The sequence below is a fragment of the Lates calcarifer genome, linkage group LG15 (genome assembly GCF_001640805.2).
Source record: "Lates calcarifer isolate ASB-BC8 linkage group LG15, TLL_Latcal_v3, whole genome shotgun sequence".
NCBI lineage: Eukaryota > Metazoa > Chordata > Actinopteri > Centropomidae > Lates > Lates calcarifer.
The window spans coordinates 10,222,366-10,238,500 of record NC_066847.1 but is presented as its reverse complement, the minus strand read 5'-3'; the positions used below and the strand labels follow the sequence as shown (position 1 = coordinate 10,238,500).

At 38.8% G+C, this 16,135-nt stretch overlaps 2 protein-coding genes across 3 annotated transcripts; one reads left to right on the top strand and one right to left on the bottom strand.

Annotated features, from left to right (window-relative positions):
• The first annotated feature begins 618 nt into the window (after positions 1-618).
• On the top strand, positions 619-6,818 carry si:dkey-260g12.1 (tumor necrosis factor receptor superfamily member 5). 2 transcript variants are annotated; one of them, XM_018682744.2, is made up of 11 exons: positions 619-779; positions 967-1,036; positions 1,240-1,291; positions 1,634-1,744; positions 1,946-2,089; positions 4,080-4,173; positions 4,376-4,413; positions 5,536-5,652; positions 5,905-5,927; positions 6,019-6,124; positions 6,279-6,818. In XM_018682744.2, the coding sequence occupies exons 2-11, from the start codon at positions 968-970 to the stop codon at positions 6,548-6,550; spliced, it is 1,026 nt and encodes a 341-aa protein (XP_018538260.1). In that variant the 5' UTR covers positions 619-779; position 967; the 3' UTR covers positions 6,551-6,818. The 2 variants fall into 2 exon arrangements, with proteins under 2 accessions (XP_018538260.1, XP_018538259.2); XM_018682743.2 differs by having other exon boundaries at positions 681-779; positions 1,564-1,744.
• A 66-nt stretch (positions 6,819-6,884) lies between these two features.
• Positions 6,885-16,130, bottom strand: cd27 (CD27 molecule). Its single transcript, XM_018682746.2, has 7 exons — positions 13,184-16,130; positions 12,737-12,878; positions 12,527-12,652; positions 9,757-9,891; positions 7,855-7,893; positions 7,643-7,747; positions 6,885-7,510 (listed from the first exon to the last, which is right to left on the bottom strand). Exons 2-7 carry the CDS (start codon positions 12,876-12,878, stop codon positions 7,410-7,412), a joined length of 648 nt encoding a protein of 215 aa, XP_018538262.1. The 5' UTR covers positions 13,184-16,130; the 3' UTR covers positions 6,885-7,409.
• Positions 16,131-16,135: the final 5 nt, after the last annotated feature.

Sequence of the window (16,135 nt, the reverse complement as noted above, 5' to 3'; positions counted from 1 at the left end):
GCAGGAAAACTTTGTTTTTCCTTCAACCCCCCCTGATACTTTAAGTATGTTTAGCAGATAGTACTTTTATTAGAAGTAGTATTTAGGAGTGCGTTTCACTCAAGTAGTATTTTCAATTAATGATTTTTACTCATAATTGAGTATTTTCATATATTGCATTAGTACTTTTACTTCCACAAAAGATCTGAATACTTCTTCCATCACTAGCTATCTGCATAAATAGATACCACTAGTAATAAGTTTTGAATGTGTTGAACTGACCCTTTAATTGACCTCTACATTCCATCAAGTTCAATTTTTGCAAAATAGTTTTTTGTAAGCACGTAATTGCAATCTAAAGGAAATTATGAAATGTACTCAAAAATGATTGAAAATTGTCTGTGACTTCAGAACAGAAATGAAATCATAACCATCACTATCAAAACGATCTGCTCCTCCATCATGTTGTTGACACAGAACGTTTCTGTCTTTCTCTTCATTCTTCGTCAGATCTTACAGTTTGCATGGAAAGTGATGAGGCTTTGATGCAGAAACGTTAGTCATGGAGCGGATGGGTCCGCGTGTGTGTGAGAGCACTGAATGTGTAAACAGGACGGCAGCAGACTGGTAGAAGCTCAGTGGGCGAGAGAGACAGGAAGACAGGAGGATGTAACCAGGTAAGGAAATAGTGACACAGAGGGTGGTGAGAGAAGACAGAGTAAGAGAGAGAGAGAGAGAGTCACACCTTGAGGAAGTTAACAAAACAACGAAAGAAGAACAAAGGACGCGTCATATTGAAGGTAATAATTATTGGTTCTTTTGTAAAGTTTCCACTGTACTCTAATGTAGCCTGTTATTTATGATACGAGGAATTTTTGTTCTTGCAGTTAAAGTCACAGCACGCACCTTTCATTTCAAATTGGTGTTTGTAGCTGACAACTTGATATCTGCCATTAATTTTAATATTTTCTACATTTTTCTTGATAGAATGGGACTTGTGCAATACTTTGTGATTATCCTGATGTTATCTTCACAGTTGGTGCTCACCTCTCCACCGGTAAAAAATCTTTTCTCTTCAGTTTCTAGATTATTGTATAATCTTACAGAGAAACCTATAGTTGTTTGCTTTTCACATAGAAGAAGTAATCTAGAACAGTCAAACGTATAAACAGGTGTGATAAGTCACATGTGTGATAAGTTATTTGGGACTTTGCTGCATTATTATAATGACTCATATCTACTTGTATTATTTGTTAACAGATAGAGAGGATTTACAAATTATATGGCAGAACGTGTAAACTGTGCCCTGCAGGTAAGAAAATGTTGATATGTGGTATGAGTTTCTCTTATTTCTGTCTATTTTTCTGTCTGTTCCTCATTTGGCTTTGACTCACTGTTTGTGATGAATGAATCAGCAGTGATTAATATTTGGAAATTACTATGAAACGCTGAGACATACAGTATTTATCTTTCTCTCTCTGTGTGTCTGTTTTTTTGCACGTCTATATGTCTTTCTTGATGAAAAATGACGCACGCTGCACGCTGAATCTGTGCTGTACAACCACATCCTTCATTAATATGCAGCCTGGTAGAGCAACCTCTCTGCTCTCCTTGTCATCCGGTTGTTCTCGTTTGTTTCTTTCTGTTCTGTCAGGTGAGTATCAGAAGTCTTGCACAGAGTGTGTGCCCTGTTCTGCTGGAAGCTTCACAACTGAGTGGAACCGTGAGGACAGCTGCCATCGCTGCTTCGGAGACTGCAGGCCAGGTAAAGAAACTATGAGTCATTTCTACTAACTCAATGGTTTCATCCGTCCCTGTTAGGACTGCAATGATACCAGTGACCTTTGAGTTTCTATCATAAACTGAAAATCTATTAATAGCAACACTGATCTCTTTGCATTTCTAGAAATGAATTTTTGCTGTTTTATTAAAATAACCAGTAGCCATTATTTTCCACGTCTCTCAGATTATCATCTCAAGGTGGTTCAGAACTGCAGCAGCATATCCAATTTAAAGTGTGTCTGTGAGGCTGGTTACAAATGCACTGAGTGGGACCAGTACACAGAGAACTGCAGATACTGCGTCAAGATCCAGGAAACAACCACAACTGGTAAATACTGAGCTGTGCATACTTTTCGACTCTGTCAGATTAGACAGGGTTCCATCAGCAGGGGGCCTCGTTACAAACTAAATATGCCTCTAAGGCTTTAACTGACTGTAAGAGAATGACACACCAGTTATTTACACATGTGACACAGGTGACAGAAATTAAGACATGTTGTCTGCTCTGATCTGTTGGGGCTCCCCCCTGAATGAGGTACACTGTGGTATGAGAAATGTTCAGATCCTCTAGTTCGAATAGTAATAACATGATGTGAACATAAACCATTACCACTAATAGTCCTTCATTTACCTCCAAGTAAACATAAGCAAGTGTTAACAGGAAAATCTACTGAAATATCAAAAGTAATTGTATTCATTTTGATGAAAGGGAGCCATGACAAATGTTCATCTTAAACAACTGTGATAAGAAATAATGAAACTTTGAAAATCCCCCAAACTGTAGATACATGAAATATGAGATATGAAAGAAATGAAAGAAATGTCATGCTTTCAGATCAGTTGTAGGTTGAGAGGATTCTCAAAAACTCTTACTTTTTCCAAAACAAGTCTTCACCATTTTGTGATGAGGCATAATTTATGGAGGTTTATAAGCTGTGATTAATGGTTTCATTAATGATTAATACATAATTTACTCACACAGATTTGTTGTAAGCCATTAATAAGAGCATGAGATCCTTACAATGGACTGTTTGGCCCCTTATCTTCTGTAAAAGTGCTGCAGGACATTCGGACCAAAACTGTTTATTAACATTTTGACTAGCTGTTGATAAATGTGCAACATTAAATAGTACAAATGTAGAGAGAATAATACAGTAAATGTGAAATGTTTACAATAAGAGATATTACATTATTATGAGAGGAAGCAAAGACTCTCTTGTATCAGTGTGCCCTGTTTAAATAGAAATTCTTGGTAATAACGTGGCTGCGTGTTACCATTTAGTAGCAATGCAGTTAAAATAAATGTTAGTATTTAGACCTTGGGTTTCTAAATTACTGCTGAGCCATTAGGAAAGGCTGGTCACCTACAATCATGAATTTTAATAAGTCATTAAGTAAAGGTTCTGCAGTCCATTAAGTCTGCAGTCATAAATGTTAATAAACAGTTTATAAATAGATTTTGGTCCAGATAGATTTCTTTCCCTAGAAGATACGTAGTCAAACAATCCATTAGAGAGGTGATTTCCCACAATTTGGCAGCCCAAAAGTTGTACGTACTAATGGTTTAAAACTGATCTATGAAGCACTGGTAAATGATACATCAACCATCAATAAATCACTTGATTACAACTTATAAACCCTTATCAGAAAGTGATACCAAAAAGTCTTTAAGATTGAAAAAAATGCATTGCAGTCAGGCTGGAACAAGACAGTTACACAGCAATGGAAAAGTTGACACTTTAAAGCAGCTAAAATAAATGAATGAAATGACAATGTGAAAACAATATCTGGCAATGTGAGGGGGTTAACTCTTAGTTAAGAACCCTCAAAGAATTATCACTTGAATCAGCAGCTCCTTCTGGCTTTACAGAGCTTCATAGTGAGTGTCAGCTCATTGTTTAGCTGTCTGGCCTGTGAATGTATTGTTTTGGGTCAATTTTCACCACCTTCGTAGTGTCCAATGTACATAACAGTGGAGGGTAAAGCAATTTAAAAGACTGATATCTCCCTCAGGATTTGGTACAGACCAAAAACAGAAAATTCTTCAGGTGACCAGAAACACAATTCCAAAATAGATTTCAATACATTAAGTGCTCAGATCCCAATTGTCTGAATTTTGTTTTGACTGAAACCGGCATTTCTACAAAAAGTAGCAGTGTGTGACATGATGTGAGTAAAGACTGTCCATCATCACATTAACCAATCAGTCTGCTCGCTCTCGCTCACACCTGTCAACTTCTCTTATGACATTTTGCTTGAGACTGTGTTTGTCCTCTGAAATCTGAAACCAAATCTCTGATATTTTTGTTCTCCATTAGCAACAGTCGTGACCTCAGAAAACGATAAACAGACGCCTTCCACAGTTTCCTCAGGACATACCAGCACTCCAGTCACATCCTGCAGATTTGCTGAGTGAGTTGTGATTTCCTGAGATACAGTACATTAGAAATTCCTCACAGACTGGAATTTTAAAGGTGTTGATTCACATGACATTCAAAATCTAGATGACTTGAAATGCTCAAAGCATTTGGTTCACACATTACAGACATCACAGACTGTCCTTGTTACATATTTGAGATACCCAACGCTTATTTAACACTCATATCTCACACAGATGTGACGTTAATCGAGTCCCTCCAACACCCAGCGCAGGTGAGTGTGTATGAGTGGATGTGGGGGAAAAAGTAAGTGAGAATACTTTCCATTGATTTGGATTGTTTTGTGACACAAGGATAAATTTTTATTTGTGCTAGAGGCATGGCTTAAGAGATGTCCACCACCTTGGGTCAGAGTGAAACATCTCACCAAGTATCTCAGAGGTTACCGTGACATTCATAGTCATCCCTTCAAGATGAATCCTGCTCAGTTTTTCCTCTAGTGCCACCTGCAGGTTGACAGTTTTGGCTTTTAGTAAAATACCAACTGTTGGGTGAATTGCCTTGACATTGGCGATTTCTTGGGTATTCTTGTAGCACCACCAGCTCAGTTTTTATGCCTCTGTCTGACCCATGGATATAAACATTTGGTGGTTAAAGCTCAAGTTCACCATGACCTCACAAAACATGTTTTTGGCCTTAACTCAAGAATTAATTCCCTAATTCAACAACAAAATTCAACACAAATGTCTGACCCTTCTCTGGCCACATGTCAGGAACAGAAGGAAAAGATTATGACCATATTTACTGCAGCTTGACTGGTTTATGGAGGCACACAATTGATAGACCGTTTTCTGTCCATGAGCTGTTACTTCCACAAAGACTTGCTGATTAAATTCTTCTGAGCTTTGAGTCTGAGCTCAAAAGAATTTAATGAGCCAGCATCCTGTAATTACCACCTGTGGCTGCAGCTGCCGCTGTTGCCACCACTCAGCCAGACAGTGTTGCTTTGAAGGTTCCCAGATGATGAATCCTAATGAGCTTGGTGATCCTCTGACTTTTCCTCTAGTGGTTGACATTTGAGGTTTTGGGTGAGATATTGCCACAACTATTCGATGGATTACCATGATAATGAGGTTATTTTGGCAATCGTCTGACTTTGTCTCTAGCACCATCTTCAGATCAAAATTATAATTTGTCCAACTGGTTTATAACCAAACATCTGCCAAATTGATGTCCTTCCTTAATAATTAGCTTATATTACTTGCTTCACATCAGCGTATTAGCACTGTCATTGTGAAGATATTGGCATTTAGTTAAGATCACTGCTGTGCCTAATTGCAGCCTCACAGAGCCATGAGCGTGAGCATAGACTCTTTATCCCATCTCTCTCTCTCAGATGTGAGGAGCAGACAGCTGGCAGCCATCTTGAGTTCACTGGTTGTGATAGGATGCGTGGCCCTTGTGATCCTGTTCTGCGTCCGTCGCCCAGGAGATGAAACGTGTTTCAAGCAAGGTAAGATGGTGTTTACATCCAGGACAGGGTCAGAGTCTGGTGCCTCAGTTTAAACATTATGGTTGCATCACTTCTGGGAAATAATAAACGTTTTACATAAAAAGAGTAGAAATTACTGATTAGAGTTTTGTTATGAGCAAGAATAGATATGTTCTTGACTCTGAGATGTTATGTAAATCATATGCATGTTGAAACATCACTGATGGAACAAAAACAATACTGTCTCTCATTACTTAATCTCCTTTTTTTCAGCTATTGCAAAACTATGTAATGAGGTAAGTGTCTAAAGGATTCTATCATATATTTACATATATGGCATCATTTCTCCTTTGTTTTTGTCAAACTGATGGTCATGTTCTTCTTTAGGGAAAGCAAGATGCTTCTCACAAGTCAAAGGAGTCAAATCATCAGTTCCCCAGAGACTCATTCAGTGCAAAGCAGCAGCCACCGTCCCTGTCAGCAGCCAATATGGGTACTGATGAGTGAAATGAAAACTTTCATGTGAAATAGTTGACTAACAGATGCAACTATCTTACTGTTATGAGTCTGAGTTTTACCCTGCTCTGCAAACTACATGTTAATGCACCTCTGCAGGTCAAGTAAAATATTCCCCTGTGTCTGTGTAGGTCCAGTCCATGTCCATAATCCGGGGACGGTCATTTTCAGCTTGCTCAGTGAGTTTACAGGGCAAGTTGGTCCAACGGTTGAAGGTGGAAAGACAGCTGAGAGAGTGGCCAGTGTAGAAGAAGATGAAAGAGACTGTCCTGTTTGCCACCCCACGTCCTCTCCCAGCATTCACCTCTCTGAGGAGGAGAGGAGCCGAGAGACTGACAGCATTTTCTTCCCCTCCCAGGAGCAGGGGAAGGACTGCCATGTGTCCAAAGAGGAGGAGCTATGATACGTCGCAAAACTCCCAGAGGATTTGTGTTGGTGGTTGTGAACATGACCCTCAACACATTCCTTTAAAGGAAGGGATTATAAAACTGTGAAACTACAGATGAGTGTGGAGCACATTTCATCTTCTTCTGACAAACTATAAAGGGATTACAGTGCTCTACACTGACATTATTTCCTGCAGCTTCTGGGAAAACCTGTGGCTGGTACGCACCAGAAACTTTAATTCTGTAAGTTATAATTTAATAAATCCTGTAAATACTCTTTGATAAGCTCTGTCATCTCTCTTTAAAGTATTAGACCCAAATGTTTAATGTTTTGCATAAATATTAGGCATGTTAATTACAATAAAAATTTTAATTTGAATAAAGAAAACTAAGTAGAAATGCATGGAAGTTATTACAAAACATTTTAAACTGCTGCAAAAAGTCTATTTATATATATACACATATAAATGTAAAGATGTGAAGTATCTTTGACTACTATGTGTACTACAGTACATACCACCTTTTAGCAACACAGTGCACAATTTCTAACCCATGGACGTCATAGTATCCCACTCTGTATTTTCTCTGTGCTTTCTTCCTCATTCTTTATCTCTATGTTTTATACACTTTTATCACCTTAACGTCACAGATGTCAAACAGTCATGTTTCCTCTCTGGAAACTGTATCACTCTTCATACATAAAGTACATCCTCTGCGGTTCCATTCGCCAGCACAGACTGGAGCAATGTTTGGTCCCACAAGTCGTGAAATGTCCAAAGCAACAAAAGATGTTTTGCATTGGATCTGTGTGTCCCCCAGTCAAAATTCTTGCTAATCCATGTTCAGGCCAAGTTCAACACCCGTCTGGTGTTTAACTCATATGTCAATAAGTTGGTCACATTTCCCACACACTTCCTGGACAGGCTTGGATACATCATCGTCCCCAGAGTATGAAGGAGTTAGTGCTGGTTTTTCGGCTGATCAACAAGAGAAGAAAGGGGAGGTTTTTGTAGAAATATTATGTAAGACATAACAAATACATTGATGCTCAGTGTACTTCCTGTTTTAGTGTAGTGCTGCAGGCTGTTCCACAATAATTATCTACTTACCAAGCTTGGACCTGATCCAGTGCAGAAAGGGCTTGATTTTTGTTACAACAACAAGTGCACAAACTGCACACAGGAGGGCAATGATCACCAGGAACCACATCGTATCTGTAAGAATGCATGAGAGAGATAATGTACATTGATAATGTACATTAAAACCCACTGGAGGGGCAGTCTAATCGTTTTAGTGGCACAGAAGCAGTAGTTTACTTTACCTTTGATTGGCTCTGTGGGTGCCTGTGGTGTTGTGGAGGCTGAAAGGAAAAGAATAATTTTAAAAACCAAACATATGAGCTCAGTGTAGACATTAATCTTTCAACTGTTCATGGTTCAGATTAGTCATTGAGCTCATTCTGAAGTCCCTTATTTTTAACTCTTTGGTCAGGAAGTCTGAATTTATAACACAACATGATTTATAATTAACTTGTGTCACCTTGTGACAGCGTTCCATGGATACTGCAGAGTAAATAGTAGCTAACTGAGGGCAGGGCATGTAGAGAGTTTATCACTATGATTATCTGTTTGTATTATTTTTAGTAACTACATCAGCAAGCAGCTGCTTCAGCTGAACAACCATTTCGGAATACTGCAGTATGTTGCTATGGTTACAGTAGTGTCTGAGGTACTACAACATGTCACCATGGTTGCAGAGTTCTGTGTAGCGCTTCAACATGTTGCCATGGTTACAGTCAGTTCTAGTGAATGTTTTTTTTTCCTCCTGTGAAACAATTAGTCCAGTTTAGTCAAGCAGTGTGATGAACAGGGGTGTAGCTAGGGATTCTGGGCCCCTTAAAAGCGCAAAGACCCCCTTCTCATGGAGATGCTGTAGGGCCAAGTGATGGAGCAGATGGAGTAAAATATTTTGTGGTGCAAAAATCAGCATGGGTGAAATCTATTACACAGTCTAAATCTGCATATTAACTCAGGTGAATCTGCTGTCCTTTAAAGCAGTATTAATAGTATTTGGCCACTTAGGGGCAGCAAAACAAATTTTAAACTGACAGATTGTAACCTCAAAGGTTAGCTGCCAAAAGGTCCTTTGAGTTCACCAGCTAGTTGCTAACTTTGTGTACAGATGGTTGATGGAGGGCAGTAAACATACAATTAAGTTTTTCACTCAAGACAGCTGCCTGCTGTTTCTGAAAATGATGCAAAGGAGAGTGGACTAAAAGAGTAAAGTTGTGGTCTGTAAAACTAAAACATGGAGCTGAAAGATACTAAAATGCTCTATATTGTTGAGGGTTGGTTAATAATTATTTGTGTGTTCATTTTTGAAAGTGTCTCCTTTCATATACAAGCAGTCATTTGATCTATGAATATAAAAAAATGCTTTAAAATATTCAGATAGACAGATCTTGTGTGCATCATATATGAATCTCATTCTGACATTATTTCTTGTTTCCACTTGTTGACACCTTGTTTTCACAAAATAAAACATTTAAGTCTTTTGAACTTCAGAATCTCCATGTTTTTAAATTAAATAATCTACACAAATTTCTGTAGTTCCAGCAGGTCTCCAGTCTCCAGCTCTCATGTCAAATACTGCAGTTTAAAAAACTACACGTCAAGTCATGTAATTGAACGAAGACGCACCAGCACCCCAGCTGTTAATCGTGGTTTTGCTGCCCTCCTTTGGTTTCTGGTTCAACCTGTTCACCGACATCAGAGTAAAGTGTGGTTATGAATGAAAAAGATTGCACCTCTGATGACACCTAATAGTGAAGGTGGTTGTGGTGCCACAGATGCTGAACCAGAAAGTTTAATGAAAAAATTTACGGTAATTTGGTTACCTCTATGGAAACCTTTCATCCTGATGTAAAGTTAGTTTCCTTACAGTATTTTCTCTATTAGATATAGAAATTATTTGAGCAATAAATCCAAAATGTAAATTTTCCAGTTTCTATATTCAGAGTTTGTATTATTCAAACATCTGTATTGCACTGAAAAAATAGTTTTCTTGATCAAATGTTAACTTTTGAATGTAATACAGCAGCTGACTCTCATGTGCCTGATGTTCCCCCCCGAAAACAAAGATATTCAACTTGTGTAAAATGTGTCTGCAATGTACACAGTGTTAACAATATCTTTCGCATCTTCAGCATGCGGGTGCATCTTACTTGGAGTGGATGGAGGAGTGGTGTCTGGTATCGGCACGCACTGTGTGCAGGACTGGTCTGTGCATCCATAGCCAGGTTTACATCTGCACACAGCGTCATGAGTGGCATTACAGGGTGACTTATACTCCATATTTGCTGTAAAAACAAAACAAAACCAGTTGTCAGTAAAAGACAAAGTATAATCATAACTAACTAAGAGTATGTCTGTGTGTGTGTGATACACACACATACACAAAAACTGTGTTTAGAACATGACGTATATCAGAACATGTGAAATGACTCACAAACTGGGCATGGCAGATGAAGATTCTAGTTTTAAGTCATAAGACGGTTATATTATCACTAGATACCACTTCTTTAGAGACAGACACAACTGTTATTTCTCAGTGAAAGCAGTATTTCACTTTGTGAAACATTTCCTTTCTTACGGAAGGCTTTAGCACGCATACTTCAGTGTGATCTCGCAAATTAGCAAGTAGAAAACTACTTATATGAGTTCCACTGAGCTATAGTCATCACTGCACATTTGTTCTCATAAAACAAAGTTATTATGAGCTTTGACAATAAAACGGTGAAAATCATAAATACCTATAATCTTATGTCATTTACAGTCAGAGTTCAGACAGACTTCATATATTAGTTGTTAGATTTTGTAAATTAACCGATGTAACCCCACAGACTTCTTGCCTTGGCTATACCTGACTGTTTCCCAATGCTGACAACAAAATCTTCCCACAAGCTTCTAGCTTGTCCTCGTCACTAGGAGGCCAGAGGACACAGTTCACCACAGAGCTGTCAGTGTGGAGAATCTGGAGCTGGCAGGAAGTCTTGCTCTGTGGATTTGAGTGGGTTGTTACCCCACTTGTTACCTCACTGTGCTGTACCACTGTAATGCGATTACAAAATTTTACTTAAAAGTCTTCAAAAATGCATTACTCTAAGATCCCTACACTTGGCTATCACTGAGTATTCAAGCAAATGAAAAAGTCAGAAACAAGCATAAGAGTTATGGGTGTCTGCAGATTCAGAGCAATAGATATAACTGATGAGGCAACTGGTGTCATTTGAAGGGATTTGTGAACTGAAAATGTTATTCTGTGCTAAAATGTAATGTAATAAAGTTGGAAATATGCAGCATTGTGCCTTCTTCGACACTCTATTAGCACATCCAAGTCTTGGCAAGCTGTGAACCCCCTGATGAAGCCTGAGAAAAAATACCATTGTATTACAAGATAAGTGTGTGAGATTTTTGTGTGGGCTGAATGATTTCCACCTGAATTAATTTCCATAACCTTTAATTAGCACAAAGCCCCTGTGTGTGTAGGATTAAAGGTTTTTGACATTTTGAACACTCAAGTTCATCCCCCCAGATTCTAAGTATCAGCACTTTAAAGAGGTTTGCAGAATGCAGAAGCAGATGCAGAAGAGTTCCTCATGTATTTGACATATTTCAAAGGTTCGTTCACAGCTGCACTCTTATCTCTCTATTGAAGTGCGGTTACCTTTAGTTCTAATATGTAAAGAGTAAAAGTCAAAGTAAATGCTACAATATACATGCACCTAAAATTCTGACTGAGAATCATAAAACTTTCTCTCACTTCTATGTGATCTTTCTTCTGTTTTCCACAGTGACATTTAAAAATAAGCATAACAGGCTGTTTTTGCTCACCTGTAGCAGGGCAGAGACCTGAGTAATAACAAATGACATTTGTGTCTGCTGCTCTTTCCGATGTTTACCACTTTTCAGTGTTTTTCTTTTTTTTTCCACTGACATGACGATGGTCTACTTTTTCAACCTCCTCCTGTTTTTTTTTTCATACCACCCTTGGTGGGCTATGCTGCTGGTGCTGCTGTTATTGTCATGTCTACATGAAGAGAAGCCCACCCCAATAAGTCACTGAGCTGGTTAACAGTCATCAGACCCCCTTCCCCCCTCCCCTCCCCTCTTTTATCTCTGTCTGACTGTATCCCACCATCATACACAGAATGGGAAATCCCCTTGCATATGACCTTAGGTTTCTATGGGCAAACTTCTCTGAAATCATGATGTACAGACAGAGTTGAGTAACAACTAACAGCCTGTCTTCTTGATGGTATTGTGCTGTACCTAGTAGAGCTTGGTGGTCAGAATTACTGAGAGGTGATGAATCACTTACACATCATTCTCAAGAGACAGACATACACATCACACAAATGAAAAGGGAACCACAATCTCTCAAATGGGAGGAGGCTATATAGTATTTATATGATATTGTGTAATTGCAGATATTCATATCATATCACAACCAGTCCACATCTACTGCTGTGTGTCTCAGTTGCGTTTCTTAAAGCATTCTTCTTCTACCTTTACTCCTGTCAGCCAGATCTGACAGGATCTACAACATTATAGAAATAAAAAGCAATATTTCCACAGGTTGTGACTTATCTCTGTATATTCAATAATGATAATCTAACACTCAGATTTGATGATGTAAAAACCTTTGTGCCCTGGATTATGATACAGTTGTTATCAGAGAGCCAACTGGAAACATAAAGGTGAGTTCAGATCACCTGTAGGAGCAAGACATAACCCTTTTAAAGCATTTTAAATCTCTGCAACCAGTGGCTGTACAATGAAATGTCATATAAAACATCTTAGATATCACAGCTGTCACCAAGACTGTCCCTGCTGTAGGTCTAAAAATGGTCTAAGAGTAAGAGTGTCATACAGTTCAGTTCACACACATATTTAGCACCTCAACCCCAAGACAAAAGCTGTGAAATTACTCACTTTTATTGCAATTTGTGCAAATCTTGCAGTTCAGCTCCACGTTGTGAAAGTTAATATATCGGTCCCCCTCGCAAGGCTCACACTTAATCTTACACGAGTCAAGTGGACGTGTTTCCATGCTTTTACCTAGAACACACACAGCAGTTCACAGTCACAACCTGTCAGCATCAAAACTACAAAATGTATCACAGTGAAAAGAAGTCGTCATACCTGGCGGACACTTGTCACAGCAAAACTTGGGCGCATCCAATGGCCAGGCATATTGTGTCTTATTGCATTGTATGGAAGGCTCGGAGGAGAGGAAAGAGAGACTGCACAGGAGAGTAAAGGCAATATAACAAAGTGGGCGCATCTAGGAAAAGGGAAACGAGAGGAAGAGAATAAAAAGAGGGAGGAAGATGAGCAGAAGTATGAAACAGTGTGCATCTATAGTACTTTACACATCATGATAGACATATCCAGGATTAAAGACACACAGTTCAGATTTGAAAAAGAAGTAACATACATACAGCGGTACTGAAAACACTCCTTACATCCTACTGTGAATGAGATTACAGGTACATTAATATATAAATCTACTAACACTCATCATGTTAGGATACTTATCAAAAGTCTGATTGACAGCTACAGTTGAAAATGTCTTGCTGTGTTACTTACAGTGAAGGAGAAGGTGAGGAGATGTAACCTGGGACCCTCTGAGTGTGAGACTGAACAGGGGACCTGAAGTGTGTCAAGGATTATTCACAAAATGTAAGCGATGACTCATTGTGAGAGTAACATGTTGCCTTTGAAAGCTCGTGCCTGCTCTCTCATCCTGTCTCTGTCTTCACTGAGACCCCTTGGCTCGGTGCATGAAAACATGCCATCCTCCAGCCTCCACTTTTTTCCACATGCAGGCACTATCTCTCTCGTTTCATTCAAAAATCAACCTTTTGGCTCCAAACGATCTAACTCTCTCTCTCTCTCTCTCTCTCTCTCTCTTTCTCACATCTGTCCCTCTCTCTCTCTCTCCTTCTTGATAGTCGGGTGACGAAGTCATTTTAGTAAAATATCACATATCACTCATTTAACTCCAAAACATCCTGTTGCTCTTACATAGAGTTGTTGGGGAGATAAATATTATTCCAAGAACTGACATTATGTTGAAGAGCTACTCAGATAAGACCAAAGTTCTTTATTAAAAAGTGACATTAGTCATCTTTTTATGAGTATGAAAATACAAATGTCAAGATATAAGTCACTAGAGTCACTAACTTTATATGACATATTGGTATTTCCTCACATCTTTTGTAATTGTTTAGGGTCACTTTAATTAGAATTACAACAAACTGAATTGTCCAGAGAGGATCTAAGTGACAAACAGAATGATGAGTTTCTGAGAAATTCCTTTTATTACAGTGTAAACTTTGTAGTTGTGAGAACTTTTTGAGTTAATTAGCAACAACCAACTAATTTGCATTAGTGCACAGGTCTTCCCCAAACACAAAAGCAGTAAATCTTGTGACTACTTCCTAAAAAAACTGACTGCCAGTGTCTTTGTTTTTAAGTCTTAACCATATGGACTTCTTAAACATTCATGTCATAAACTGAATAATAGGGATGAGAGGTTAATGTGCCTCTGCTCCACTGTCATGTTATGCTCCTCTCACCACTGTGTTACACTCTGCTTGAGCTCCGTTTTCACAGAAAGTAGGCCACAACACGTGACCTCCTGTCAACTATGAAATGAGCCCTATGGTTGAGGAAGCTACCTCTTAAAGGGACTGCCTCTGAGGCTCTCTGGGAGCAGCAACACTCAAACAGAGTACCGCGATGACTGGACGAGAGATGACTGAGCAACAAAATCACTCTGAACTGACTTAGAGCAAACCTGGTCATGCTTATCTTGAGGTTTCACTATTAATGTTGCTTGACCGTAAGGATTAGTATGTTTGATTAGCACTTCAGAGAAGTCTTTGCCCGGAACATGTTTGCGTTATTGTGATGCAGTAAACAGGTAATAAACACAGAGTATTTTTTTTACGTGGCATCACACCAGCTTATTATAGAAACTCAAAGTCTACCTGCAGAGTTAGGGCTACCAAGTCAGTCCTCACTGCTGGTCTGAAATACTGTGTGAAACCCAGCAGCAACCCAGAGTATTTGCACGTGCATGTGTGAGAGGGCCTACATGTATTAATGTCCCAATGCAGGTATTAGACACAGGCAGAAGAAGGGAGAGAGAGAAAGAGAGAGAGAGGAGGAGGAGAGAGATGAAGACACGTTTTAGTTTTTTGTTTGCTGACTGACAAGGAAGGATGTGGTTTATGAGGAAGTACTTGTCTTGCTCTGCTGACTGAGCTCTTTCATGTACTGTACCAGAAAAGTCATGTGAGGCTACACTCTACTGGCCCTGCTGGATAAACTCTATTCCTGTCTCCTTTCATTTTTTTTTTTTTTTTTTAAATTATGGTGTCCATAATTACAACTTATTCCACTGTTTGTACTTTGTACAGGAATGCAACAAATCTAAAAATAAGAGGATTTTTCACTGTAAACTCAAACCTCCTCTACATATCATTCATATCTACATTAAATCTGTATTAGTTACCGGTAATAATTTAAATGCCATAGATTCAAAACTACTAGATTTTAAGGGATTTACTCAGGAGCTGATTCATGGAGACAAAAAATGTGTGAATAAAGTATTCTGTTAAGACTCTCAGTCATCCAGGTCAACCAGATGGTCTTCGTTGTACCCGCAGTCACCTCTCATTCAAGAGGCCTCTTCAGTTCTGACTGACTGGGGGAGGCTCCCAGGTGTTTGACGTCTGTGGGGTCGTTATCAAGTCCATTGATGATAATGTTTCTCACACAGGCAAGAGATGAAAGGAAAACGTCGTAGGTGGGGGATATGAGGTATCATAGGTATCGTTCTCTGCTGAGAGATGGTTTCTCTACTTTAATGTAGACGACGTCCTTCACCCCTCTTTTAAACCATCTGTACTCATTATCCAAAATATGTATGTTGTTGTCCTCAAAGGAGTGTTCCTCATCCCTCAGGCAAACCCTTGACCTGAGGAATTGCTCCCCCTGTGCTGGGCCATGCGCCTGTTAGAGGATTGTTTAGTCTCACCGATATATAGTAAAGTATGTGCAATTCCTCATTGCACTGCATTAGATTGCTTTTATTGTATTTGGACAAGCATCACTGTAAAAGACCACATGTCCAACCAAAGGAAAAGCATATGTATCATAGCTGAACAATACTGTTAGATACATCTGGATTCATAGTCTATCTCTCACCTTGTGACCCAGACTGTGAATTTCCCTAAAATCGAGAAATATTAATTTTTAAAAATATTCATCTATGATTTCAGATTAAGTTTAATCGATAGCAAATTCCTTTTCTCGCCTTAGATTTTCACGATTGACTAGAAAATAACAAAATATTAAAAGTTTATTTGGGGTCAGCTTGCAAAGTAATATAAATGTCATGTTTTTCTCATTGTCAGTTAACACACCCTCAACTACCTAGCTGTTTAATATCACCACAAATCTAGTAATGTAGAGTTGGGATACACCGAGGACGTATTTCTTTATTATCTTTAGTAATCTTACACTGAGTCA